This window comes from Aquarana catesbeiana, linkage group LG04 (genome assembly GCF_042186555.1).
Source record: "Aquarana catesbeiana isolate 2022-GZ linkage group LG04, ASM4218655v1, whole genome shotgun sequence".
Taxonomy (NCBI): Eukaryota; Metazoa; Chordata; class Amphibia; order Anura; family Ranidae; genus Aquarana; species Aquarana catesbeiana.
Window position 1 is genome coordinate 264,105,915 of NC_133327.1, and position 25,895 is coordinate 264,131,809.

The 25,895-nt window shown below is 40.3% G+C and overlaps 1 protein-coding gene across 1 annotated transcript in view; it reads left to right on the plus strand.

Moving 5' to 3' along the window:
* LOC141139893 (uncharacterized) overlaps positions 1-25,895 on the plus strand; it is a 163,373-nt gene that overhangs the window by 99,641 nt on the left and 37,837 nt on the right. The window contains 12 exon segments of the mRNA XM_073626451.1: positions 561-740; positions 1,989-2,129; positions 3,609-3,728; positions 3,866-4,071; positions 7,433-7,511; positions 8,260-8,433; positions 8,564-8,665; positions 11,298-11,534; positions 11,740-11,880; positions 13,484-13,662; positions 18,465-18,624; positions 19,906-20,007. Of these exon segments, the coding sequence (XP_073482552.1) occupies positions 561-740; positions 1,989-2,129; positions 3,609-3,728; positions 3,866-4,071; positions 7,433-7,511; positions 8,260-8,433; positions 8,564-8,665; positions 11,298-11,534; positions 11,740-11,880; positions 13,484-13,662; positions 18,465-18,624; positions 19,906-20,007 (1,821 nt within the window).

The window sequence follows — 25,895 nt, forward strand, 5'->3', positions numbered from 1 at the left end:
TCTTAAAGTAAATCAATCCAACTGACTTGATATATACGATGTAATTCAAGCGACAGATTGTCATAATAGACACAATTTTGTCATAATATACAAAATATACCTAATCATATAAAGCTTATAGAAATTGATACGCAATTAGTGATTTAAAAAGAGAAATAGAAAAAGAAAGCTGTGCTGCAGTTTTTTATTTTATAAAACATATTCCTTACTTTTGAGTTTAAACTTAGTTAAAACAGAACTGAAAAAAATGCTAGAAGGCACAGTTATGTTGGTAGGTCTCTTCTTCCCCCCAAAAACATGTCTGCTACATCTGTAAGATACTAAAGAGTGGAGTCTGGTGCAAGGATATTGCAACTCCATCATGCAACCCCATTGTATATACCAGCATTTCCTTATTCAGTTCCATAACAAGCATTTTATACTGGGGACTTGCTTTCAGTAAATATTCATCTGTCCATTGTAACAATTAATTATCTACTAATGTAGTGCCTATTTGTTATATTTATAAGCATTACATGTCTGTTTTTCTTCAGTATAAAAATTTCTATTTCTATTTGCAGATTTGCAAGGTCTCAAATTATATTTGTTGAACAGTACACGTCTGGATAACAGTCGTATGAATTGCCTGAACTGGTACAATGCTGAGCCGTCGCCATCATCATGGAATTCAGGCTTGCTCTCTTGTCCTTGCTTATATAGACAAGGGATCTCTGATTTCCGGTTCAGAACAACAAAAGCAGGTACAGAAAGCATGCCCAATGTAATTTTTAGTACCAAAGTTATAAAATGAAACTGGATGTGATTATTACTTTGGACAACTATAAACTTTCACTAGAATTATGATTTACATTTGTAAATGGAAATGCAGCATATATAAATGTTGGTTGAAAACATAGGATTAAACATTTATGTTCACATTAATCTTGGGATTAATATTATAGTTAATAATGGGGCCATTAAATCTTACTAGTTATGATGAAGAAAGGAAGTATCCCTTTGGAGTAATTTAGATTTTCTTTTTTTTTGCCAAAAAAAGCTACTTTCCTCACCTTTTGCTTTCGCTCCCATCTTTCCTGTCCATATTGCATCCTTCTTTACATCGCTTTACTTTCAACCTCCCTTCCTATCTTCGATTTTGGTACACCTTTCCACTTCATTTGCCTTCTTATTCCCCATTGTTCTTCCCTTTGCCCTTTCCTGACATTCCTTTCCACCCCTGCTCCATTTTCCCTCCTTCTTTTCTTTCCTTTTTCTTTACATTGCTGTCCCTTCTTTCCATTCCTCATTGTTCTTCTCTTTGCCCTTTCTTCCTAGCTCTTACACTTTTCATTCCCCATCTTTCTTCTCTTCTCCTTTTTTCCATTGCTATACTTTCTCCTTTCCAACTTCATTGTTCTTCTCTTTACCCCTTCTTCCTAGTTTTTTTTTTTTTTTTTGCACTTTCCATTCTCCATATTTATTCTCTTTCCCTTTTCTTTCCTTTGTTGTTCCTTGCAATTTCCTATTTTCTTCTCTTTTCTTTCAATTGATTTGCCTTTCAATTCCCCATTTTTGTTTTATGTTCCTTACTCATTTGTATTTATTTGCTGGTTCCTTTGCTCCTAATTATCCATCATTCCATTACAAGTTTAAGGCGTTAGGAATGTATAAATCATACGTAAATATATTTAAAACTAAGACTGTGTTGTTACATTATAAGCACTGACCTATTTTGGCCTTATTCAATAAAATACCAGCGTTTTAATTCGCAAGCACTGTAACCTATAGTGACCAATCATAATTCCCTTGCTAAAGTCAGACTAGTTGCTGAGCTTAAAAATTTGCACTATGCTCCTTGTATGCTCCTTGTACTCTTTACTGAATGAAAGAAGTTTGTCTGTTTATGTCAAATGGAATTTTTAACTGCAAGCCCTCAGCATTGTAATCTAGGCACTATGACTACCTTTTGAGTATTTCTAATGTTGTTATCTTGTATTTGGGACTTATAGGTGGGAGCAACACAACCAGCTTGCTCCGCAGCACATCTCCCAATCGACTTAAAGCTGGTATAAGGTGTGTGTACTACCGGAAGAATCAGTTCCTAGAAGGGTACCAAGAAAGGGCATGGATCTCCGCATCTTTAAAACCTGGTGAGTGAAAATACTGGGGTTCTTTTACTAAAGGTAAAGCAAAAGTTCTCTAAGCAAAGTGAAGCTGTAATTCCATCAGCCACTTAAATATATGCAAGGAGAAATCCTTTTTTTTTTTTAATTCGCAAGGACACGAGTGGATATTCAAACTGAACAAAGCTCACCTTTTTTCAGTAAGGTTTGACTCCTCCTTAGTAACTCCTTTAGTAACTCAATATCAAAGACTCTAGAATCTATGCCAAGCATAGAAACAGTGATTATTTACAGATCCTTAAAGAAAATACTCATATTTTTACTAAATACTCTTTTTGAGGTATTACTTTAAAGTGTAACTCTATGCAATACTTTTTGGTAGAGTTGGGAAGGGTTAGAACTTCTGTCAGGGTTTTTGTTGCTTTTTCCCCATCAGGGATATTTCTCTTCACATTATCACCAAAACAGAAAATAAAAAAGATTATCTCTTCTCTGGGGACAAAGCTACAATAAAAACATTTTATTAGCAGACATTTTCTTTCACTTTCTGTTCTACTGACAATAGTATCAGCTGGACAAGAAACATAGGCAAATCTCCACAATGTGGTCTAAGACAGCAATAAAAACCCAAACAGACCCCTCCTTGCTCTATTACAATTAAAAGAAAAAAATGTCTGGAGCTACACCTTATGATTTACAGTGAAGTAGACACACAGCTTAGATACCCTCCCTGCTGAAAAAATGTTTTGGGAAAGTGAACCATACTTACCTTATCCCTGACTTCTGCATGTAGTGTCTAGGCAACGATGCCGTCATGCTTCTTAAGGTGAGATCATGGGTATGCAAAATAATCTTGAATTTTGCAATCTTGCTTTTGCACCATACTGGAGCCTTTTCTTGCTAAATTTGGATTACTCAGCATTTTCAGGGATCTTAAAGGAAGGAGTATGAGGGCACCCCCTGCAGTGCAGAAGCTGGGGGTACAGTGAGTATATTTACTTTTATGCCACAGTTTTTCTTTTTTTCCTTTAATTCAGTCATTTCTCATGAGGGAGGAACCACAAGGTTAAATGGGCCTTGTTTGCTAGTGCAAGGTCCGCTTTCATTCACTGTCCATTGTATGAAAATGTCTATTGGATGAACTATGATTATCAGTTTATAGTATATGTAATGGGAAATTATGGCTGACAAGGTATACATGTGGCCTGAGCTAATTAACCAAGTTAAAGTATAGATAAAATATCCACTAACCCCCCCCCCCCCCCCGAGTGTCAATAAATGTGTCTGATTTTGTAGATCTATAGGTGTACATAAAGCTCTGCAAACTGAGCTGCAAGTGCAAAATGTTTTGTAATAACACCAAAAAAAAAAAAAGAGAAATTTAGTACATTTTGACATCTAATCATCATGGTGCTGGTCACATTCACGTACATATGTTTAAAAAGTTTTAAGATTCTAAAGTCCTTGAAAAGTCAGTTTTCATGTTTAGCACACTTTTTTCCTTAGACTCTGAACTGGATGCTTTTGAGACGTGCTGCAATGGAGTGGATGATCCCCAGTTTTGCTTTATGTACATGCAGAAGAGAATCCCAATCAGCTGCCGTAATTACAGGCCTTTAGTCCCTGGTAAACTATTTACGATTCCTTTTTTCTATAATCAACAAAAAACTAATATAAGTCTACACTATAGTAAAGACTTGCTTTATTTTTCTCAAAACAAAAATGTTTCCAGAAGTACACACTAGCTATTTTACCTTTTACAGGATGGATGTTTGGAGATCCTCATATCACAACCCTGGATGGTCTCAGCTACACGTTCAATGGACTTGGAGATTTCACACTTGTTAATGCATCAGCTGAAAATATGACCTTCATTCTACAAGGACGTACAGTGCAGACTGGCACTGCAAAGGCTACCAACTTCGCAGCATTTGCTGTACAGTACACCTCCAGTAATGGCAGTGTTACAGTAAGTTCCATTCAAACGACAATTGTCACATTTCAGCTTAAATAAATAAATATTAGACATGGCTTAGTGATGCCCTAAAGCAGAAAATCAAGAACACAAAAAATACTAATAATACTGTGTTAAAAGTGTTTGTTAGTGTTTGTTGTTGTACTTTGTTAAAGATGTAGGAACATTTCCAACAAAAAATAAATAAAAATGAATTATATATATTAGGTTTCTATTTGCACTCTGAACCGAATGACGCTAAAAGAGCATATACAAGTGCATTAGTGCTCATTTACTAAAAGAGTTGCAAATATTTATGTAAATATTCACTTCAATTTTCCAACTGCAAATTCCTGTTTACTTATTTAATGTCTGGATAATTGAATATTTACACAATTTTATTGGTGGAAGATTCTCAGCTCCTTTAGCAAAACAGCCTCTATATGAATTACATTTTTATATGTTTTATTATTTGTGTGTTTTAGTAATTGCTTAAATAAGCTGTGTTGCTCTTTGGACTTCATGCATGTTTTGTGCATCTGTACTGAATAAGTTCAAATGGTTAAAGAGACTGTCGGAAGACCAAAAACAAATAAAAAATGTATGCACATATCTGCAGTGACCTTGAAAACCTTGTAATTTTGGTCAAATACTCCAAATACTGGTGTGTTTTGACAGTCCAAATCTGCAACACCTTTTGGTACTATGGGACTTAGCCGCTATCTCCTGACCCCCAACTATTCTTATAAGCCCATCACTGTGTTGCCTTACTGCCCAATAGGAATGTGCAGGAGGCAAAAAATAGGCAATTAACTTTAGTACAAAAGTGTTAGAGCTTTGCCTATCATAAATAAATGAGGAATACATACAAACCATTTTGTTTAACTGCTTAAAGACCACCCCATAGCAGTTTTACTGCTATAGAGTGGTTCTCCTGTGCAGAATCACATATACATACATGATTCTGCACTTCTGCTTGCAGCGGGCGCGCATGCTGCTGGCAAGCTGCTTCTGCTGTGATTATTCTTTGGCACCCCACAATCATAAGTAAAACACACAGAACAGGGATCTGCCTATGTAAACAAGGCAGATCTCCATTTTGACAGGGGGGAAGGGATGGATTTTGTGTTCCTGCAAAGCAGGAAACAAAATCCATCTCTTCCCCTAGTAAAAGCACCTAAGACACAAAAACACTGGCTAGGCACACAATTAACCCTTAGATTGCCCTAGATGTTTAAACCCCTTCCCAGCCAGTGTGATTACTACAGTGACAGTGCAATTTTTTTTAGCACTGATGACTGTATTAGTGTCACTGGTTCCTGCAAACTGTCAAAAGTGTCAGTTAGTGTCCGATTGTCTGCCTCAATATTGCAGTCCTGCTATAAGTCGCTGATTGCCGCCATTACTAGTATAAAAAAAAACAATTCCATAAACATATACCATAATTTGTAGACACTACAATGTTTGCGTAAACCAATCAATATACGCTTTATTGGGATTTTTTTACCAACAAAATGTAGCAGAATACATATTGTCCTAAATTTATGAAGAAATTAGATTTTTTTTATTGGATATGTTTTATAGCAGAAAGTAAAAAAATATTGTTTTTTTTTTTTTTCAAATTGTTGGTCTTTTTTGTTTATAGCGCATAAAATAAAAAATACAGTGGTGATCAAATACCACCAAAAGAAAGCTCTATATGTGGGGGAAAAAAGGACATAAACTGTATTTGGGTACAGCGTCTAATGACCGCTCAATTGCCAATTAAAGTAATGCAGTGCCGTATCGCAGAAAATTACCTGGTCATGAAGTGGGGTAAATCTTCAGGAGGTCAAGTGGGTAAAGAGCAGCTCCAGGCAACAAGTAATATCTGGAAAGCATAGCAACTGTACTGTCATAGAGTCTGACTATTTACTATAATTGGAGCTTTATATATAATGCAACTAGATGTGAGATATACAAAAGGAAAAAGAGGCTTCCAAATACGCCACATAGATGGAACATGCAGCGGTGCTGCAGAGGTGGTGAGACTGCTCCATATATTGTGTTCCATTCTGTATTGGTCGGCCCTGAGACTGGGAAATAATCTCCATGCAGTGCTCATAGAGCCCAATTGCTCGGCTACCAGCCCTGACCTTATCTGACATGGGTGCCCATCAATGTCCCTTTAACAGAGACTGCTACAATGCATCCTATGGTATTATACCAATACCTAATTGGACACTAGGTGCCTTAGATGATCTACACTGTCTTTCATTACTTGCCTTCACCCGACACACTTTACTGATCCAATCCTGGTCCGTTGGACACATTAGGCACAGCTGGATCTAATATGGCTGTATAGCCTCCAATTACTTTAATTTGCTGAAGCCATTATTATCAATATCCATGGACTTTAACTCTGAGATTGGGAAGTGTATGATGGTGTGCATGGGTGTATGTGCAGCTGCTTGATCCCTGGTTAGACAACTTTGTCTCTTTTTAACCTTTTTATAGTTGGTGTTGGTTCCACTTATTGCCTAATCATTTTTGTATTTTGCGTGTTTTTCAAATAAAGCTGCTTAAAGCGGAGTTCCACACAAAAATGGAACTTCCGCTTTTCGGAACCCTCCCCCCCTCCGGTGTCACATTTGGCACCTTTCAGGGGGGTGCAGATACCTGTCTAAGACAGGTATTTGCACCCACTTCCGGCATAGACTCCCATGGGAGTCTATGCCTCTTCCTGTCCCCACCGCGCTGTCTCCTGGGAAACACACAGCTCCCAGGAGATAGCGGGGACCAGTTACGATGCGCATCGCAACTCGCGCATGCGCAGTAGGGAACCGGGAAGTGAAGCCGCAACGCTTCACTTCCTGATTCCCTCACCTAGGATGGTGGCGGCAGCTGCCGAGAACCGAGCAGGTTCTCGGCGTCGCCTGCCGACAACGCTGGACCCTGGGACAGGTAAGTGGCCATTTATTAAAAGTCAGCAGCTGCAGTATTTGTAGCTGCTGGCTTTTAATATTTTTTTTTTTTTTTTTGCGGTTTGGGTGGACTCCCTCTTTAAATTGGCCGTAGTGTCCGATCTATGTGACGTACTTGGAAGCCTCTTTTTTCTTTTGTATATGCCGGAGATGGTCACAGGGACTGCACTGTATACATTTATGTATTGTATAGTGAAAGGTCTTACAGTAGGGAAAGTTCTACAATACTACTGTCTGCTAATCCTGTAGCGGTCAATCTGGGTTTCTCTTTTAAAAGTTTGGTTAAAACTAGCTGTGAGAGACATCTTTTAGGGTGCCTGGATGAAATGGCCTCTTGCTGCAAAGGACAAATGCCGGACTAATACATCAGAACTAATTAAAATGTAATATCATTTCTCTGCTCTTTTTTACAGGTAGAGTGGTATCTTGAAAGTAATGGCAATATATCTACCCGTATAAATGGTCAAAATGTGTCATTCACTTACTCAGAAGGTAGGTACATAAATATCCCTTGGTACAGTGGAAATGAAAAAGGTGACAGTTCATTATACGGTCCATAAAGCTTACATGAGAACTATAGACAATTATACCATTATGATTTCAGAGATTAGTCAGATTTGTAAAAAAAAAAAAAAGTTTTGGAAGGTAAAATATACCTTATATATGTTATTAGTAAATGATATATGAGGCTTATGCCTCACTGCATAGTAGCCAAATGTTTTTCTACTTCTTCAATAATTCTTTCCTATGTCACCTGGATGGTTGTACCTAGGTAAATGGAGATACCAGTTTGTGAGAAAACCTCATACTTTTTAATGAGGTCATTAAATCACATCATTTCCCCATGTTTTTTTTTTTTTTTTTTTTTTTTTTTTTTAGGAAATTGCTATTTAAGCACTAAAAGTCTTCATTTGTTATGATGATGTAGTATTTTATCTTACAAAATATTTTTTACCCTCAACATAAGACACTCAACAGATCTTCTAGTTCCTGTGAGTCAGAAGATAGATGTATTTCTGAGAAGTAATAACCCAACCAATAGTTTACCATGCATGCAGCAAATCTGACTGTCAGTACACAAAAGATTTAGTAAATAAAAAAAAAAAAAACCTCTCGAATAACTGAGAGAATAATGTGTGCAGCCACACATAATACCATCAATATTTAATGACTTTAGTGACTTGACCCTGTTGTGTGCTATGTAAATGTAACAATCTGTGTATGTTTTTCTGATTTGTAGACATGGATGCTGAGATTAATTACACCAACCCAACCGTCTTTTTACTTAAAAATGACTCCATCACTGCAACCTTTGAAGGGATTCTGTCTGTGTCAGTGTCTCAGTATTCTGGGATGTTTAGTGCTGTGTCCAATCTTCCAAATGAGTTACTTGGTAAAACTAAAGGATTGCTAGGTATGTATTTGTCTTATACTCAGAGTGCTGACAATGCTATGGACCCAGCACTCTCAGGTTCCCATTATATCCTACTTTATACATTTATTGTGCATTATTAATTCTTGTTTACTAACATAATATTTCATAGGTACCTGGAATAATAACCAGAGTGATGATTTCATGAGACCAAATGGCACAACCATCCCCTCAGACAGTTCGGAACAAGCTATATATAATTATGGATTGCTATGTGAGTGTTTTGTTTCACATTATCTCATAACATGAGAAGCTTGGCTTTTAGACATCAGGAGCCTTATTATATACAAATTTTAGTCATTTTTATTCATCGCATTTCTTTCTTAAAAGAATAGGATGTAGATATAGATAGATATATCTATAGATAGATAGATAGATAGATAGATAGATAGATCTATATATTACACTATATTAGTAAAAGTATTGGGACGCCTGCCTTTACATGCACATGAACTTTAATGGCATCCCAGTCTTAGTCCGTAGGGTACAATATTGAGTTGGCCCACCCTTTGCAGCTATAACAGCTTCACTCTTCTGAGAAGGCTGTCCACAAGGTTTAGGAGTGTGTCTATGTGAATTTCTTCCAGAAGTGCATTTGTAACGTCAGGCACTGATGTTGGACGAGAAGGCCTGGCTCACAGTCTCCGCTCTAATTCAACCCAAAGGTGTTTTATCGGGTTGAGGTCAGGTCTCTGTTCAGGCCAGTCAAGTTGCCCCAACCCCAAACTCACTCATCCATGTGTTTATGGACCTTGCTTTGTGCACTGGTGCGCAGTCATGTTGGTACAAGAAGGGGCCATCCCCAAACTGTTCCCACAAAGTTGGAAGCATGAAATTGTCTAAAATGTCTTGGCATGCTGACGCCTTAAGAGTTCCGTTCACTGGAATTAAGGGGCCAAGCCCAACCCCTGAAAAACAACCCCACAGCATTATCCCTCCTCCACCAAATGATTTGGATCAGTGCACAAAGCAAGGTCCATAAAGACATGGGTGAGCGAGTTTGGGATGGAGGAACTTTACTGGCCTTCACAGAGTTCTGACCTCAACCCAATAGAACACCTTTCAGATGAATTAGAGCAGAGACTGCGAGCCAGGCCTTCTCGTCCAACATCAGTGCCTGACCTCACAAAGGCGCTTCTGGAAGAATGGTAAAACATTCCAATAGACACACTCCTAAACTATGTGGACAGCCTTCCCAGAAGAGTTGAAGAGCTGCAAAGGGTGAACCAACTCAATATTGAATCCTACAGACTAAAACTGGGATGACATTAAAGTTCACGAGCGTGTAAAGGCAGGCGCCCCATTACTTTTGGTAATATAGTGTATAATATATATATATATATATATATATATATATATATATATATATATATATATATATATATATATATATATATATACCCATACAGTATCTCACAAAAGTAAATACACCCCTCACATTTTTGTAAATACACCCTAAGTGAAAATGTCCAAATTGGGTCCAAAGTGTCAATATTTTGTGTGGCCAACATTATTTTTGGCATGGAGTTCACCAGAGCTCCACAGGTTACCACTGGAGTCCTCTTCCACTCCTCCAATAAATTGTGCTAATTGCTTATAGGATAGGAGGCGCTGTCCACATTCCTGAATCAAAAAAGCTACGAAAAAAGTTTCCTCTGATGGGGACTTTAGGGGGCAGGGGCTCCTCAAAAATCAAACAGTATTAAAAAAATTACATTTTATTATAAAAGTTAAAAAGCAAGTCAGAAAAACATAAAATGGATGCAATTACAAATGTGGATACATAGAGCATGACATACAAAATAAGGGGTAATGTGTACAACAGAGAATACCCAACGCGTTTCAAGTTTATAACATTGATCCTCTTCTTCAGGGGAAAGTGGTTCTGGAACAAGCATTTTATTTCTATAATTGACAAAAATAAATATAAAAATTCAGCCAGTATTGGTTATACAGTAAGCGAGAGATATTCAAACAGCAGTATAAATATACACTGACCATGTGGTTTGCGTAAAAAAATATTTGTAATGCATCCTAAAAAAAACCATGGAAAAAGTTGCTGCCATACATCATTCAGATGAGTCCAGAGGGCGGAGGTGCATGGCGAATCCAAGCAAGACAAAGGGCACTCTGCTTCAGCCCCAAAATGGGAACATGCCACACCAGAGACTGATACACCTGGTGTCTCTAAAGGAAAGAGTATGACTAGTTTCAAAAGATAGATGGAATAAAGCATGAGCATATCGACTAAACTCTATATTGTGTGGTTATCGTTCAGCCACTGTACAGACCTTTTTTGCTGTAAACCACTTAGCAAAAAGGTCTGTACAGTGCTCTATGCATCCACATTTGTAATTGCATCCATTTTGATTTTATTATCATGTTTTCCCGACTTGCTTTTTAACTTTTCTAATAAATTGTAATATTTTTTCAATACTGTTTGATTTTTGAGGAGCCCCTGCCCCCTAAAGTCCCATCAGAGGAAACTCTTTTCGTAGCTTGTTTGATTTAGGAATGTCGTGGACAGCGCCTCCTATCCCATAAACAATTAGCACAATTTATTGGAGGAGTGGAAGAGGACTCCAGTGGCAACCTGTGAAGCTCAGGTGAACTCCATGCCGAAAATAATGGTGGCCACACAAAATATTGAAACTTTGGGCCCAATTTGGACATTTTCACTTAGGGGTATATTTACAAAAATGTGAGGGGTGTATTTACTTTTGTGAGATACTGTATGTGTATATATATATATATATATATATATATATATATCAGTATACACTTAGGATTAGGAAAACCGTCTTTTTAATTCTTAATATTCTGTTCTTTTTTCTTTCATCATATAGGGGAGGCCAAAGAGAATAACTTATTTACAAATCCACAAGCATTTGAACGAAGCGTATTTATTCCAATTTTCTTCAGTGATTTGATAGCTCAAAATTCAACACAGTATGGAGAGTTACAAACTTTATGCAACAACAACACAGAATGTATCTTTGATGCTATGAGCACCAACAAAACAAACATGGGCTTAGCAACATTAAGTGTATCTAAAACCTTACAGGCAGTTAATAAAACATTGAGTAAGTATCTTTTTTATAAGAAGTACATGATTTAATTACTTTTACATTACAATATACACTGTTATTTCCCAAAGTGCTTGTGTATTTCATCAAAAGCAAGGAATATATTAACATTACACCCCCCCCCCCCCCAACTTTCCAGTAAGTCCTTAATGTTTCCATTGTTATGGTTTTCAGTAATGGATATTATACTTGTCTGTTTCAGATGCCGTACCTCCTTATATCATTGGAGATACAACCATTCAAACCTTCATGAGCACCAGTATTACAGTAAATTATACTTCCAATGGGACGGGTGTGACTTTTTCAGGAGACCCTAACATAAACGCGGACATTTCTTTGTCATGTGAGTAATTGCACATATTTAACCACTTCAGCCCCGGAAGGATTTATCCCCTTCCCGACTAGGCCATTTTTTGCGATTTGGCACTGTGTCGCTTTAACTGACAATCGCTCAGTTGTGTGACATTGTACCCAAACAAAATGAATGTCCTTTTTTTCCAACAAATAGAGCTTTCTTTTGATCACCTCTGCGGTTTTTATTTTTTGCGCTATAAGCAAAAAAAGCGACAATTTTGAAAAAAAAAAACAATATATTTTACTTTCTGCTATAATACATATCCCCAAAAAAATATATAAAAGAACAAATGTATTCATCAGTTTAGGCCAATATGTATTCTGCTACATCAAAATTTCAATAAGCGTATATTGATTGGTTTGCGCAAAAGTTATAGCGTCTACAAAATAGGGGTAAGGTTTAGGGACTTTTTTTATTCCTTATTGTTTTTACTGGTAATGGCGAGGATCTGCAATTTTTTAGTGGGACTGCGACATTGCAGTGGACAAATCTGACCCTAAGTGATATTTTTTGGGGACCAGTGACACCAATACAGTGATCATTGCTATAAAAATGCACTGATCACTGTATAAATGGCACTGGCATGGAAAGAGTTAACACTAGGGGGCGATAAAGGGGTTAACTGTGTTCCCTGGGAGGTGTTTCTAACTGCATGGGGATGGGCTGCCTGGGAGAAGATAGAGATCGCTGTTCCTGATCACTAGGAACAACTGATCTCTCTCTCTTCCCCTGTCAGAACAGAAATCTGTTGGTTTACATTGACAGATCCCTGTTCTGGCTCTCTTTCCCATGATTGCGGGTGGCGCGCCCGCAGTACCACATGCACAGACCAATGTATGGGTATGTCGGTTTGCGCAGCCGAGCCGCCATGCTGCAGTATATATGTGGAAGGCGGTCGGCAGGTGGTTACATATATATCAGCTGCTCTTCTTTTTAAAAGGCAAGTTAGTGAGTTAACAACAGAAGATTGTTCTTAACAAACATTTTATTCTTTAAACAAAAAGCCTATAAAAGATGAGTAGCATCATTTTACAAAAGACATTTTTTAATTGATTGCTACTTATCAAAACATGTTACATTGTAGGAAAGGTTGAATAAACAAAATAGTCATTCAGTTCAACCTGTGTAGGTGTACGAGTCGATAATCATTTCCCATATCCCTGTATGTTGTGTTCTTTAAGATGCATGTCCAAGAGTCTTCTAATCATGTGGACTAGTGACCAGAACTGGACTGAATACTCCAGATGTGGCCTAACCAGAGTTTTATAAATTGTCAGGATTATAGTTTTATCTCTGGAGTATATTCCCTTTTTTATGCATGCCAATATTCTGCTGGCTTTGCTAGCTGCAGCTTGACATTGCACGCGATTACTCAGTCTGTCATCTACTAGGCCCCCCAGATCTTTCTCGAACCTTGAGAGAGAGATTCTCCCCCAAGTGAGTAGTTTGATTTATGTTTTTAGCCCCCAAGTGCATTACCTTACATTTTTTTCAGATTAAACCTTACTAAGCATTTCTTTTTATATAATTTTCATATATAAAGCTGTTTTAGTATTATGCAAAGATTAATAATGTTGTATGTTTTTAACAGCAAGCGGATCTCTAACATGGAAACCAACAAGTACAGCAGGATTTACATTCAACCTTGTAGCCACTGACTCAAATAATCTGCCATCTGTCCTCCAACTCAGCTTTGTGGTCTGTAACTGTACTCTTCCAGCTCAGTGTAATTACACCTTGGCAACGAAAATCAACAATAGCTCTCTTGCTGTAAGTCAGATTGATATCATATACATGGATAGTTCTAGTTTTGAAGGTTAAATAGCTTTCAAAAATACCAAAATGCTAAAAATGGGATGGAAAAGACCATTATGTATCAGATACTGACCCCTATACAGTTTTTTTATGTTATATCATACCAAATATTGTCAGATTTATTAATGGAGTCTTATATATATAATCTGTGGTTAAAAGTATTTGACCACAGATCATTTAACATTTGCCATTCCCATAATAATGTAAAGGTAAGGCATTTAGGGTTTTTGGTCTGAAAAACTGGCTTTTTTACTCTCATTGTCTAATATATAATATATACAATATATAATATATACTGTACATATCCTCTTGCTGACCACCTAACTAGGAATTTAAGTCATTACTTTGCAGTTTAATACCGGGGTTATGGCTGCAGCTAGATGACATAACCCTGGTATTAAAATTTTCTTTAGCCACTACTCTTTCTGCTAAAAGTGATCTAAGCAGCAAATTAGCCATTGAATCACTTTTAGAAGCAGCAAGAGGGGTTGCCCTCCCTCCTGCCACTTTCCAGTGGTTCTCGGGCGTACCTGGTTCATTGGTAAGGCCGGGAACCAATCCGGTGGTGGTGGCAGCAGGCCCTAGAAATGAGCAGTGGAAAGATGGCCTCCGCTCATATCTATGACCTAGGAGGCCTGGAGGGACCTGATGTCACTTCCGGTTCACGGCCAATGTAAACAAGGCCATTTTTTTTCTTTAGGAAAGCATTAAATCAATGTTTTTTTTTGATCTGATGCTTTCCATTGTAGAGGAGAGTTGTGGGGTCTTAATGACCCCAGATCTCTCCATGAAGAGGACCTGCTTAATTGTTGTCAGAAGAGATGTTTACATTTATTGTGACAGCAATAAAAGTGATCAAAAAAATTAAAGTGACAGTTTAAAAATAATAAATTGTAATAAAATAATTTATACATATATATTTTTTAAAGTGCCTCCTGTCCCACCATACTTGTAAGCAGTGGTGAACACATACGTAGGTCACACCCACACATGTAAACGGTGTTCGCACCACACATGTGATGTATTGCTGTGAAATTTATAGCAATATTTCTAGCACTAGACCTCCTCTGTAACTCTAAACTGGTAACCTGTAAACATTTTTAAAGTGATGCCTATGGAGATTTTTAAGTACCATAGTTTGGCACTGTTCCACAAGTGTGCACAATTTTAAACGCGTGACATGTTAGGGATCTATTTACTTGGTTTAACATCATCTTTCAAATTTTACAAATTGGGTTATATATTGTGTTTTTTTTTTAGAATTCATTCAAGTGTATTTTTTCCCAAAAGATTTTGTTTGAAAAACCGCTGTGCAAATACTGTGTGAAATAAAAAAATGCAATGACCACCATTTTATTCTCTAGGGCCTCTGCTAATAAAAATATATAATATTCTAAGTAATTTTCTAGCAAAAAATATTGTGGCAAACAAAAAGTGTCCGAATAGGCCTGGTCCATAAGTGTATATATATATATATATCCATTGTACATTCACATCAGTCCCTACCCTCAAGGAGCTTACAATCTAAGGTCCCTAACTCACATTCATACAAACTAGGGGCAATTTAGACAGAAGCCATATATATATACAGTATAGGTGTACCTAATTCTTATGTTTTCATGTAAAACCAAAGAGTGCTGTACATCTTTGCTGCAGAAAGAAGAAAATTATTGTATAACAACATCTATCAGGTTTATGGCTAGCAGGTGAGGCTTGTACCTTCTTTTCACATACTGAGGTGTTATCTTACTAACCTGCTAAAAAAAATAAAAAAAGCCTGTTGTTTACTGAGCTCAATATCTTATGTTACAATTTAGACAAGTTATCAAAGTGACTTATCCCTTATTGGATGGCTAATTTTAGAGTTTCAAGGCAGAATGCTACTGCTGTGTTGTCTCTTTAGCTAACCTACAGTGCCTTGGAGATTCTTGGTCATGTATTAAATGTTTATTTATAAAAAAAGTTTTAAGAAAAAACTAAGATAAGACGATCCAAAAACAAAAAATGTTATGTATTTTTTTAAGTTGATAAATTTATATTTTCCTATTTATAGAAAATCTTTAATGCAGGGCTCACGGATGACATTGAATTCATGGAAAATTTTTGGTCTTCTAAAGAGAAAGCAGAGAAGAAAGTATTTGCTTTAAGATTGTCATTCTGGAGAATAGTAAAACCATTTAGATCACAGTGAGGGGGTACAAAAGGAACCAAAAAGTCAGCCTTTAAAAAAGTACTGTGAGATACAGCTTTGCCTTCTAATAACAAAAGGTATTTAAATGTCCTCAATTCCAGCACAAAACCCAAAAACAAGGAGCTTCGCCTCTGATTATGGTTAAGTGGGCATAGCCATACAAATCATTTCTTTTTGCCCCTTTTAGCTATAATTGCATCCAGACCTCCAGAACCACTGCTGTATAGCACAGATATAGCCATCATTTTACAGAGGTGCTATTGCCAACTTGCATACAGCTGTCTCAGACTTCTTACTAGCACTGATCAGTGCTAGATATGGCTTTACTGACTCCACTATGTAGGCTTTGTGAGTCCAGGGGAACAGTACAACCATAAAGGTAGGGTGGTATAAAAGGCTAAAATGGGCAACAAAATAATAATTGCATGACTCCAACCACTTACACATAAGCAGAGACTGAGCTCCTTGTTTTGGGGATTTGTGCTGTAAGTGATATGTAAATATCTACTGTTATATGATGGAAATGCTGTATCAGACTGTCTTTCTCTAACTGGAACTCCATGCAGCCCTGTATAAACTGAAAAAGGCAGTGAGAAGGAAGGGGTGAGGATGGGTCACTCCTTTGAATTATGAATTATCACTCTGCCCTGGAGTTATTAAAGACCATATACAGTATATTTATATGCATTCTTTAGTATGACCACATGACATAATGTTATGTACCTAAAGGGTGAGCCCGAATTGCAGAGGATGGCCTCTCCTACGCCTCCGACTCAAGGGCCCCTGGTAGTGGTGACAGGGGTGTAGGAGTGCGGAGTGGTATTAGTGCCTGTCAGGATCAACAGCAGAAGGATCAGATGGCCGGCACAGCTGACAGGATGGATCAGTAGACAGGAACTGCAGACTGGACAACTCAGCAGACAGGACAGCAGGCAGGATAGATCAGCAGACAGGTCAGCAGCCTGGATGGCTCAGCAGACAGGCCCAGCAAACTGGATGGATCAGCAAACAGGTGAGCAGCCTGGACGGCTCAGCAGACAGGCCCAGCAGACTGGATAGATCAGCAGACAAGCTCAGCAGACTGGATGGGAGTCCAGGAACGTCAGACAGGCCGGGTCAGAAAGCAGGCTGGCAGCAGAGGTACAAAAGGAGCAGGCAGAGGGATCGTCAAAGAAAGCCAAGGGTCAGGTACAGGTGGATAACAGGAACAGTCTCAAAGCAAGCCGGGTCAAAACAGGAGCAGATATCAGGTTTTCAGGGAACACATACACAGAGCTGCAGAGCAAACAGCAATGATGCAAGTGTCAGACAGGTTTAAATAACCCGCCAGACACTAATGAGTGCATGTGCGCGTGCGCATAGATGCCTGCAATCATGCACTGATGGGTCTAATCTGCCTGTTACTGGCAGGATCTTCATGACACATAATGGGTCACATTCTCCCTTTTCTTCTCCCAGCAGTTGGCAGATCCTGAATGCTGCAGTAATGATGTGATGCTGGTCTCTGTGGTACTCTATGAATCCAGGGGGGCCTGATGTGCATTCTGGGAAAGCGGGGTTACTTGACAAGAAGCCAGTAAGCCTGGACAGTCCCAGAGATAGGATTAGTATTGCAGAAATAGCTTTTTTTTTTTTTTTTTTTAGAAGAGCTGCTAGATTAGTCTGGTAAATATGTGAAGGTGCTTACGCTTTTACCTGCTGGCTGAAAATGTAAACATGACATATTCATATGCACTATTTCATATTCATTCCTCTAGAAATACTAAAACCAAAACTCTAAATATTTTTCTAAACATACAGTAAATTTAATCATATTCAAAAGTACTATACATACTCTTTTTAAGCCCAATTGTTCTATCCAGTACCCGTAAGACACCCATTCACCTAAGACAAAAGTGCAATTAAATGCTGTCCCTATAAAGAAGAAAGTGAATACTTACCTTTACAGCAAATGCTGCTACGTTAGAGAAAACTTTGCTTTCTCAAAAACCAAAACTTACAGTTATATTGATTTCCTGTTCATCTGCTGGGCTTAGTGTGTTCTATAATGACACAGATGTTGGTGGGAAGAACCAAAGAGCTCAGCTGAGGATACTTGGACACTCCCGAAAGTGTTCTTCAGGAGACTTTAGCTGGGCGATTTTCTACAGGGGAGTGGGCAGTAGGAGAGGTAAGAATTCATCTTCTTCTTCATAGGTACAGCATTTAAATGTACCTTTAGTTAGCTGACGGGATGTCTTTACAAGGTGAATTGATGTTTAAGTTAAAAAAAAGAAAAAAACTTATAACAACAAAATAATAAACAGAAACAAACAAAAAAACTAAACAGACAGTGCAAACAGAAAACATGAATAAGTTACAAAGAATATATTTGCATAATACCTCTCCAGATACCTCTCTAATGTGCTTATATGGAAAATCAATTCCCACAGGATGTTTAACAGAAATACCAGTTTATTCGTGTACTGTATGTATATGTGAGTGTACAAGAGCAAAATACAATTCATTGTAATGTTATTAGGGACACTATTTGCTAACCTCCTGAATATGTTCTTCTAATTAACAGATTGCTAGGTGTATTTGCGCAAACAACTATACAGGAGAATTCTGCCAGAACCCACCTAATCTGTGTATTCAAGGCTGCTACCCTAATGTGACATGTGATAATACAACTGGCTGTGGACCATGTCCATCTGGCTTCTCTGGGGATGGGATCCATTGTACAGGTATATCTTGTATATTTGTCTTCCTTTCAGTATAGTATGCATATCTTCTACAACTAGAATATTTTTTTCTAATTTTATATATTTTAAATATAGCTTACCTTAAATGTTTAGATGTGTTTATCACACATAATTAGCAATAGTTATTGCCTGATAAACCTGCCTATCCAAATATTTGGTAAGGTTTTCTAGCTTCATGAAGTGCCAATCAAGCCCTCAACCTTCCAAACAGGAAATTATCTAACAATTTAACCATTTTGAAACAGTTTGTGATTGTAAAAATGACCAAGTAATCCAGTCAACATCTTTGCCATATAAATTAATAAACTATTGGTGATAAACTCCCTTGTGATTTTTCTTGTCATCCAAAGCTGGTTTGGAACTGTTAGAAAACTACCTGTTGGTATTTGCAGTCTTTACTCCCCACTATAGGTGGCTCTTGACCAAAGTGGCAATGCAGAAGGGGAAGGTAGTCAAGAGAAACTTGATTCCTCTATGATTTTCTGTGGTGACCAGGGGGAGCAGCTGTCCGATTGGATGCTGGTGCCCCTTGTGACCTCGGCAGCCATCGTGGGTCACGGCAGTGTCTATTTAAGATACTGGCTTATGGGTTTGGGGCACAGTTTGAGAGTTTTGCTCTATTTGATCACTGCTTGCCAACACACCATGCCGCACCCCCTCTCATACCTGCAATGACCAACAAATAATATTTAAGGGTCTGAAGAGAAAGGTGCATACTATTTAATATAGGCCTCTTCATGAAGGTATTTTGAACATTCTTGATTAGAGTGAAAGGTTCTATTAAAGTAAAACTATAGGAAAACCTTTTATTTTTATTTTGGATAGAGCAAGGGAGGGTTATAACCCCTGTCAGATTTTTTTTTTTGCCATTTGTGTCACATTGCGGAGATTTCCCTTCACTTACTGTCCCATAGCCAAACAGGAAGTGAGAGGAAATCCCTGCAAATGAAGGAAATTCTTTGGGGACCCTCAGAACTAGTGTCCCCATTGGAAGATTTCCCCTCTATTACTTTTCTGGGGACAACCCAAAATTTGGGATTGTCTTTTACTTTCACTTTTAATGATAAAGGTAAACAGGACATGACGAGAGGGTGAAACTCCTTAATGGGGGCAAAGACAGCAATAAAAAATGTTGGGTGTTCTAACCCCTGTGCACTCCATCCAAAACGAAAAAAATAAATAAAAGTTTTGCCTTTAGTTAGACTTTAAATTGTTGTAATACAGCATCGCCATACTAATTTTTTTTTTTTTTTTTTTTAATAGATTTTGATGAATGTTCCGCTAAAACTAATAAATGTGATCAATATGCTAATTGTACCAATACCATTGGAAATTATAACTGCACATGCAGAGAAGGATTTAATGGTGAGTATTAATTCCTTTAAATAAATGTGATACCAATGTACTGGCTCTAATGGCTACAGCAGTTATCTAGGGGAATTACTCTTAATGATTGTATTTAGACCTGAAATGTCAGAGGGTTTGTAATATATATTTTCTTTCTAAATACTTAGATTTGTACTCATATAGTTCACCTGAGCTCCTTTAACAGTGTCTCAGTTCCCCTTTGTATTGCTAATAGCAACATGTCAGTGCTTGCGTCTGCCTCCTGCTTTACATTTTTCTAAATTTGAAGTATTTATAAAATACCTAAAATACCTAAAGTACTGTATAGTAGGCACCATAAAGTTTCTGTTACTATTTGTTGGCCACCTGGTTCTCCAATCCCTATGAATCTATGAAGTTCCTGATAATTGTTTGTGAAAGGTAATTTTTGGCAAGATCAAGGTCTCCTCCACGCTACACCTGTATAGAATAACTATTTAGGAGTAGGGATGAGCCGAACACCCCCCGGTTCGGTTCGCACCAGAACCTGCGAACGGACCGAAAGTTCGCACGAACGTTAGAACCCCATTGACGTCTATGGGACTCGAACGTTCGAAATCAAAAGTGCTCATTTTAAAAACTAATTTGCATGGTATTGTCCTAAAAAGGGTTTGGGGACCCGGGTCCTACCCCAGGGGACATGTATCAATGCAAAAAAACTTTAAAAAACGGCCGTTTTTTCAGGAGCAGTGATTTTAATGATGCTTAAAGTAAAAAAAAAAAAAGTGAAATATTCCTTTAAATATCGTACCTGAGGGGTGTCTATAGTATGCCTGTAAAGTGACGCGTGTTTCCCGTGTTTAGAACAGTCCCTGCACCAAATGTCATTTTTAAAGGAAAAAATCTCATTTAAAACTGCTTGCGGGTTTAATGTAATGTCGGGTTCTGGCAATATGGATGAAAATCAGTGAGACAAACGGCATGGGTACCCCCCAGTCCATTACCAGGCCCTTTGGGTCTTGTATGGATATTAAGGGGAACCCCACACCCAAATTAAAATAAGGAAAGGTGTGGGGCCACCAGGCCCTATATACTCTGAACAGCAGTATACAGGCGGTGCAAACAAGACAGGGACTGTAGGTTTGTTGTTAAGTAGAATCTCTTTGTAATTTTGAACGGGTACATTTTTAACGTGTTTAGCTCCAGCCAAAAAAATCTTTTTTAAGCTTTTTGGAAAACATAGGGAAGGGTTATCACCCCTGTGACATTTGTTTTGCTGTCTTTCCTCCTCTTCAGAAGATTTCACCTCACTTTTTGTCCCAATGGATTGGAAAGCATCAGTGGAAAGGAGAAATGTTTTTCCCATATTAACTCTTACAGGAGAGAATTTCCCTTCCTAGGGGTAGATTTCATCTCACTTCCTGTTGTCTCCTTCCGTTTGCAAGTAGGAGTCGTTTGTAAGTTAGTTGTTTGAAAGTAGGGTCCTGCCCTATATACTCAGCAGAAATTTGGGCCTTAGGTGTTGCTGTGGCCACAACACTGTAAGCCCTCACAGGGCCCTGCTGTGAAATATTAGATCAAGAATTGTAATTACATGCCCCTGTTGAACAGGAGCTGAAAAATTAGGCCTTAGGCACTGGTGCCACAACACTGCAACCCCTCACAGACACTCTAGTTGGAACGCAGGAACGAGCCCTGCTGCAAAGTATTGCATCAAAAATTGTAATTACACGCCCCTGTTAAACAAGGGCTGAAAAATTGGGCCTTAGGCACTGGTGCTGGTGCCACAACACTGCAACCCCTCACAGACACTCTAGTTGGAACGCAGGAACGAGCTCTGCTGCAAAGTATTGCATCAAAAATTGTAATTACACGCCCCTGTTAAACAGGGGCAGAAAAAATGGGCCTTAGGCACTGGTGCTGGTGCCACAACACTGCAACCCCTCACAGACACTCTAGTTGGAACGAAGGAACGAGCCCTGCTGCAAAGTATTGCATCAAAAATTGTAATTACACGCCCCTGTTAAACAGGGCAGAAAAAATGGGCCTTAGGCACTGATGCTGGTGCCACAACACTGCAACCCCTCACAGACACTCTAGTTGGAACGCAGGAACGAGCCCTGCTGCAAAGTATTACATCAAAAATTGTAATTACACGCCCCTGTTAAACAGGGGCTGAAAAATTGTGCCTTAGGCACTGGTGGTGGCGCCCAGAACCAAAAATGTTCTTACAAGCTATCAGCGTGATGATTGAGGAGGAAGAGGATAATTACTCAGGGATAGTCACTCAGCATCAGCATAGGCAGTCTTTGAAGGGATCTGAGATTTCAAAAAAAATTATTCGGTTACATCAGCATCAGGTGCTTGGTAGCTGGTGGTGATCCAAGACTGATTCATTTTTATGAAGGTCAGTCGATCGACCGAGTCAGTGGACAGACGCACCCTGTGATCGGTTACCACGCCTCCAGCAGCACTGAATGTGCGTTCCGAAAGAACACTGGATGCAGGACAGGCCAGTAGCTCAATTGCATACTGTGCAAGCTCTGGCCAGTGATCCATCCTCAAGACCCAGTAACCCAGAGGATTTTCGGTGGGAAAGGTGTCCAAGTCTGATCTTGCCCCTAGGTATTCCTGCACCATGTAAAACAGACGCTCGCGATGGTTGCTGGAACCGATCATACCTTGGGGCTGCGGACCAAAAAATTGTCTGAACACATCGGTCAGACGGCCACCTTCTCCACCGCTCCTTCTTTGACTGACCGAAGCCTCAGCAACACGTTGTCCAGAAACAGGAGTTTGTAACCTCCCAGTCTCTGGAAACGCGTTGCACAGACCTTTCTGCAAGGCCTCCCAAAGATGTTTCATCCTCTGCTCCCTCTGCGATGGCAAGATAAGGTCCGCAACCTTACCCTTGTAACGTGGATCAAGGAGGGTTGCCAGCCAGTATTGGTCCTTCTCCTTGATACCACGAATACGAGGATCCTTACGCAGGCTTTGCAGGATCAGGGAGGCCATGCAGCGTAGGTTTGCTGAGGCATTCGGTCCGGAGTCCTCTGGGTCACTAAGGACAACATGGTCCGCAGCCACCTCCTCCCAGCCACGTACAAGTCCATGTGTTTCTTGGGACTGATCCCTTAAAGACTGCTGCTGATGCTGAGTGCCAGGCTCCACCTCCATACTGACACAATCTTCCTCCTCCTCCTCGTCCTCTTCCTGTGTGATCGGCGGGCACGCAGGAACACTGTCTGGATAAAGGGGGCCTTGAGAGCTAAGGAAGTCCTCCTCTTCCTGCCTCTGTTCTGCCTCAAGTGCCCTGTCCATTATTCCACGCAGCGTGTGCTCCAACAGGTGGACAAGGGGGACAGTGTCACTGATGCATGCACTGTCACTGCTCACCATCCTCGTGGCCTCCTCAAATGGTGACAGGACAGTGCATGCATCCCTGATCATGGCCCACTGGCGTGGGGAAAAAAAACCAAGCTCCCCTGACTCTGTCCTGGTGCCATAGTCGCACAGGTACTCATTGATGGCCCTCTGCTGCGTGTGCAGCCGCTGCAGCATGGCCAACGTTGAGTTCCACCTGGTGGGCATGTCACAGATTAGGCGGTTCTTGGGCAGGTTAAACTCCTTTTGGAGGTCCGTCAGCCGAGCACTGGCATTATATGACCGGCGGAAATGCACACAGACTTTCCTGGCCTGCCTCAGGACATCCTGTAAGCCCGGGTACCTGCCCAAGAACCGCTGCACCACCAAGTTAAGGACGTGAGCCAAACAGGGCACATGGGTCATTTGTCCCTGTCGGAGGGCAGAGAGGAGGTTGGTGCCATTGTCGCAAACCACCATTCCTGCCTTAAGTTGGCATGGCATCAACCACCTCTGAACCTGCCCCTGCAGAGCTGACAGAACCTCTGCCCCAGTGTGGCTCCTGTCCCCCAAGCACACCAGCTCAAGCACCGCATGGCATCTTTTGGCCTGCGTACTTGCGTAGCCCCTTGAACGACTACGGAGCACCGCTGGTTCCGAGGAAGAGGCCATGGAGGAAGAAGAAGAGGAGGGGGTGGAGGAGAGAGGTGTGTCACAATCATTAGCATTTTGGAGGCGTGGTGGCGGAACAACCTCCAACACTACTGCACCTTGTCCTGCATCCTTCCCAGCTGCCAGCAGAGTCACCCAATGCGCCGTGAAACTTAGGTAACGTCCCTGTCCATGCCTGCTGGACCATGAGTCAGCGGTAATATGCACCTTACCGCTGACCGCCCTGTCCAGCGAGGCATGGACATTGCCTTCCACATGCTGGTAGAGAGCCGGAATCGCCTTCCGTGAGAAAAAGTGGCGTTTGGGTACCTGCCACTGAGGAACCGCACATTCCACAAACTCACGGAAGGGGGCAGAGTCTACCAACTGAAAAGGCAGCAGTTGAAGTGCTAGCAATTTTGCCAAGCTAGCATTCAACCGCTGGGCATGTGGATGGCTGGGAGCAAACTTCTTTCGGTGGTGCAGCAGCTGGGGCAGGGAAATTTGCCTGGTACAATCTGACGTCGGTGTACCAAAATCAGATTGCCCACAAGTACTTGGCTGTGACACACCTAATTCTACACCTTCATTCCTCTCAGTGCAGGTCTCAGAGAGGACTGAAGGTCTAGTGGGGTTGGAAATCTCAGCTAATGAGGAGCAAGGAGAGGTCCTCTTTGTTCTTTGGTGTGGGTCTTTTAGATACGCTTGCCAACGAACTGCATGGCAGGTCAACATATGTCTGGTCAAGCATGTGGTACCCAAGCGGGAGATGTTTTGGCCACGCGAGATACGCTTGAGACATATGTTGCAAATAGCAGCGGTGCGATCTGATGCACTCGTCTCAAAAAAGGCCCACACCAAAGAACTTTTTGAATAACGCGCAGAGACTGCAGCGCCCTGCACATGTGGAGCTTTGGGGTGTGATGCAGTCAATGTGCTGCCCTTAGGCTGGCCCCTGGAGGGCATCCTGCCTCGTTGGTGATGTGCCGCCTCCTCCTCCTCCTCTCTCCTATCAGGCACCCACGTTGAGTCAGTGACCTCATCATCCCCTCCCTCCTCATCACTGGAGCAAACCTGGCAGTATGCTGCAGCAGGGGGAGCATGACTGCCAGATTGCTGTCCTTCTTGGGCACCCCCTCTGTCCGTGCTCATGTTACTGCCTTCATCGAGCTCAGTATCATCATCAGAGCCTTCCAAACGCTGGGCATCCTCCTGGAGCATGTACCCAACACTGTGGTCAAACAGTTCGAGGGACTCCTCAGGAGGACATGGTGGGGCTAGGGGAGGAGTCACTGATGACATTGAGCCGAGGGAAGAGGCCGCTGCTTTGCCAGACAAAGTACCCTGGGCATGGGTGAGAGAGGATGAGGAGGATGAGGACGGCTTGGTCATCCACTCGACCAAGTCTTCCGCATGTTGCGGCTCAACATGGCCAGCTGCCGAAAAAAAGGCCAAGCGTGTCCCATGGCCACGTGCTGATGAGGATGCACCGTCTCCACGACCAGCACTAGACACAGAGCCTGCTTGCCCTCTCTTATTGGCTTGTGACTGTCTGCCTCTCCTTCTTGGCCTTCCAGACATACTAATGGCCTGTAGCTGCACTAAGCTGGGATATATATATATATATATATATATATATATATATATATATATATATATGTACTGATACTGCAGCTAGCAAAAATCAATCACTAACTTGTAGGTTTAGCTGAACACTGTGAGCAGGACGCACCCCACTAACTTGTAGGTTTAGCAGAACACTGTGAGCAGGACGCACTGCACTAACTGTAAATAGTCTAGCTGCCTGACTGTGGTACTAATAGGATCAAAAGAACACCAGCAATTTTCTTCAGGTAGCTGTATTTACTGTAACAAGACAAGCCTGCCTGTCAGTAAGAAGATAACAGAAATGG